Consider the following 2,533-nt stretch of genomic DNA (forward strand, 5'->3'; position numbering starts at 1 on the left):
TATTTAAAAGAATGTAGCCTTAATGTGGTTCATGTCTCCTTTAATATTATAATTTAAAATGTGTATTTAAACTCCTAAAAATATATTACAATCATTTTTAAAAAGCTAACTAAACATTCTTTCAATTGAGTTTAAAAAAATAAAACCATAAACATATTTCATAAAAAATATAACAAATCCTATACATTTTGTCAGAAGACATATGCTTGGAATATTCCAAAAAAAATTCTGAGAACAGCTTTCAGTGCTTAACTATTTTATTATTTTAAAGCTTCATGGTCAAGATCAAGAAATTTTTTTTTATTAAAAGAACTACTACTTTTACAAAAAAATTGGGGTTGGGAGGGAATATCTGTCTATACAAATAAATTAAATACTACTAAATCAAACTAAGAGTTTTATACATATAATTATTGAATAATTAGTAGAGAATAACAAAATAATACAAATTAATAGGACATTAATGAGTAATACCACATACTTCTTCACTTTCAAAAACATGGCAGATCATTTTAGGTGTTCTGTTAATTTTTGGTTGTTCATCAACTTCATGAGGAATATATCGCCTCCGTGCCATCAAAACTACAAGATCTCCTATATCCGCAATATAAGATATTGTTCTTAAAGCATGATCCATCATTATTTCCTAGAAAAAAGTTATAAATATACTTAATCATAAAATATTTTAAATTTATAACTAAATTCAAGAAAAAGAACATTGTATTCATCGCAAATCTAATATATCAGCATATTACACTCAACTAAATTTTGATAGTAAATAAGAATTGTTTAAGCAGAAGTAGAACTGTAAGAACTAAAAACAAAACAAAATGCTGATGAAAGAAGGAAGCTCTTTGTAAGCAAATATATTTTCTATATGTATGAATAATACGCAGGCATATATATAATATGATATATTATGGCTTTATTGACATCATTTTCATGACAAAACCTGTTCTGGAGGAGGTATAAAGGAGTTCAACAAGAAAAATATAATAATTGAAATTCAAATAATGAAATTACAAATGAAATGAAATAATATATATAAACAACACAAAACAGATAAAATATAATCATAATATATCCTTTTAAAATAAAGCTTCAAAATTATTTGAACGTTGAGTGGAGCAATGATATTTAACACATTAGATAAGGCAGGATATCATCAGATAAAAATGGAAATGCAAAGATTACAAAAGATGGCATTCAAGTTTGAGAGGGGACAAAATGAATTTATGAGGATGCTGTTTGGGTTAAAAGGGCTCCCATAACATTTCATTGCATCATGTATTAATTCTTAAGGGATATAAGCTTGCAAGGTATAGTCAGAAGTGGACAATTATTTGACTTAATATCAACTGTTTTATATAAAAAAAAATATTAGATTTCATAAAAGAGGGATCATCAGAAGTAATGAATCAGTCTTGATTCTGTCTTTAACCATGGTATTCTTGAATCTACTTTTTACTACTACATATATTTTGTTTTTACTTTACACACACACTCGTTATCAATAATAATATATATTTAAAATAAACCTTGAGATCTGTGTTCAAAACCATAATCTTTTCAGTTGATATGAACAGATCCACTTCAGTACTTGGCTGCGTTTCACCTTCAGGAGCCTTTAAAAAAAATATATATATACACATAAAATTTAAAAAATAAGTACATATCAAGACACGTAAATAATCCCAAATTATTTCAAAGAGAAGTAAGGTTATAAAAGAAAAACACAAAAATAAGTGAACTTATTTTATTAGTTGACCGTATATTAATGATTGTAGAAAGATAGTCCTGGTAGTGGTCAAGTAAAGGTACAAAAATAGCAAAAAAAACTATTTATTTGTAACCGATGGGCCAAATGAAGTCCTGCAAAGTGGAACGAAATGTCGGTTACTAACAAATAGTTTTTTTGATATTTTTATACCTATCTTGACCGCCAAACAGACCATCTTCCTGCAATAAACTTATTTTAATGTGTGGGAATGTTACAGTATAAGTTTGAGGACTTTATATGGACTAACAAGGAGACTGCATTATGTGTCCTCAATGCTTTTAATAATTTTTTTTTAATTATCCTACGAACATCCCACTCCACTATCCAGCAATGCCATCGTGTAGTTGATGTTGTCTCGTCTTCATTGAATGTACTGCTCGGGAGTCTTTCTTGATGTAGAACAGGCTTTTGATCGAGTATGGCACCCAGGACTGCTATACAAGATCTGTAAATTCCTACCCCCTACAAACTTCCTCATTATCCGTTCTTATCTCTCCAACAGATTATTTCAAGTAAATTACAACGGCGCTTATTCATCCCTATTCCGTCAGTCTGCTGGTGTATCTCAGGGTAGTATCCTTGGTCCTATCCTTTATACTGTTTTTACAGCTGACATCCCAATCCATCCTCACCACGTATGCCAATGACACATGTCTATTGTCAGTGAACAATGATCCTTACATTGTATCCCAATCCCACATCACCACCCTTGAAGAATGGTGCCAATACTGGAGGATTAAAATAAATTCCAAT

At 29.5% G+C, this 2,533-nt stretch overlaps 1 protein-coding gene across 3 annotated transcripts in view; it reads right to left on the minus strand.

Annotated features, from left to right (window-relative positions):
• Window positions 1-2,533, minus strand: part of LOC106687370 (amyloid-beta A4 precursor protein-binding family A member 3) — a gene marked incomplete at its 5' end in the record, with an annotated part of 137,931 nt that overhangs the window by 72,490 nt on the left and 62,908 nt on the right. For all 3 annotated transcript variants that reach the window (XM_067047441.1, XM_067047443.1, XM_067047442.1), the window contains 2 exon segments: window positions 482-646; window positions 1,539-1,625. In XM_067047441.1, the coding sequence (XP_066903542.1) occupies window positions 482-646; window positions 1,539-1,625 (252 nt within the window).

The sequence above is a fragment of the Halyomorpha halys genome, unplaced genomic scaffold (assembly GCF_000696795.3).
Source record: "Halyomorpha halys isolate HHAL.00 unplaced genomic scaffold, Hhal_1.1 Scaffold952.1, whole genome shotgun sequence".
Classification (NCBI taxonomy): Eukaryota; Metazoa; Arthropoda; class Insecta; order Hemiptera; family Pentatomidae; genus Halyomorpha; species Halyomorpha halys.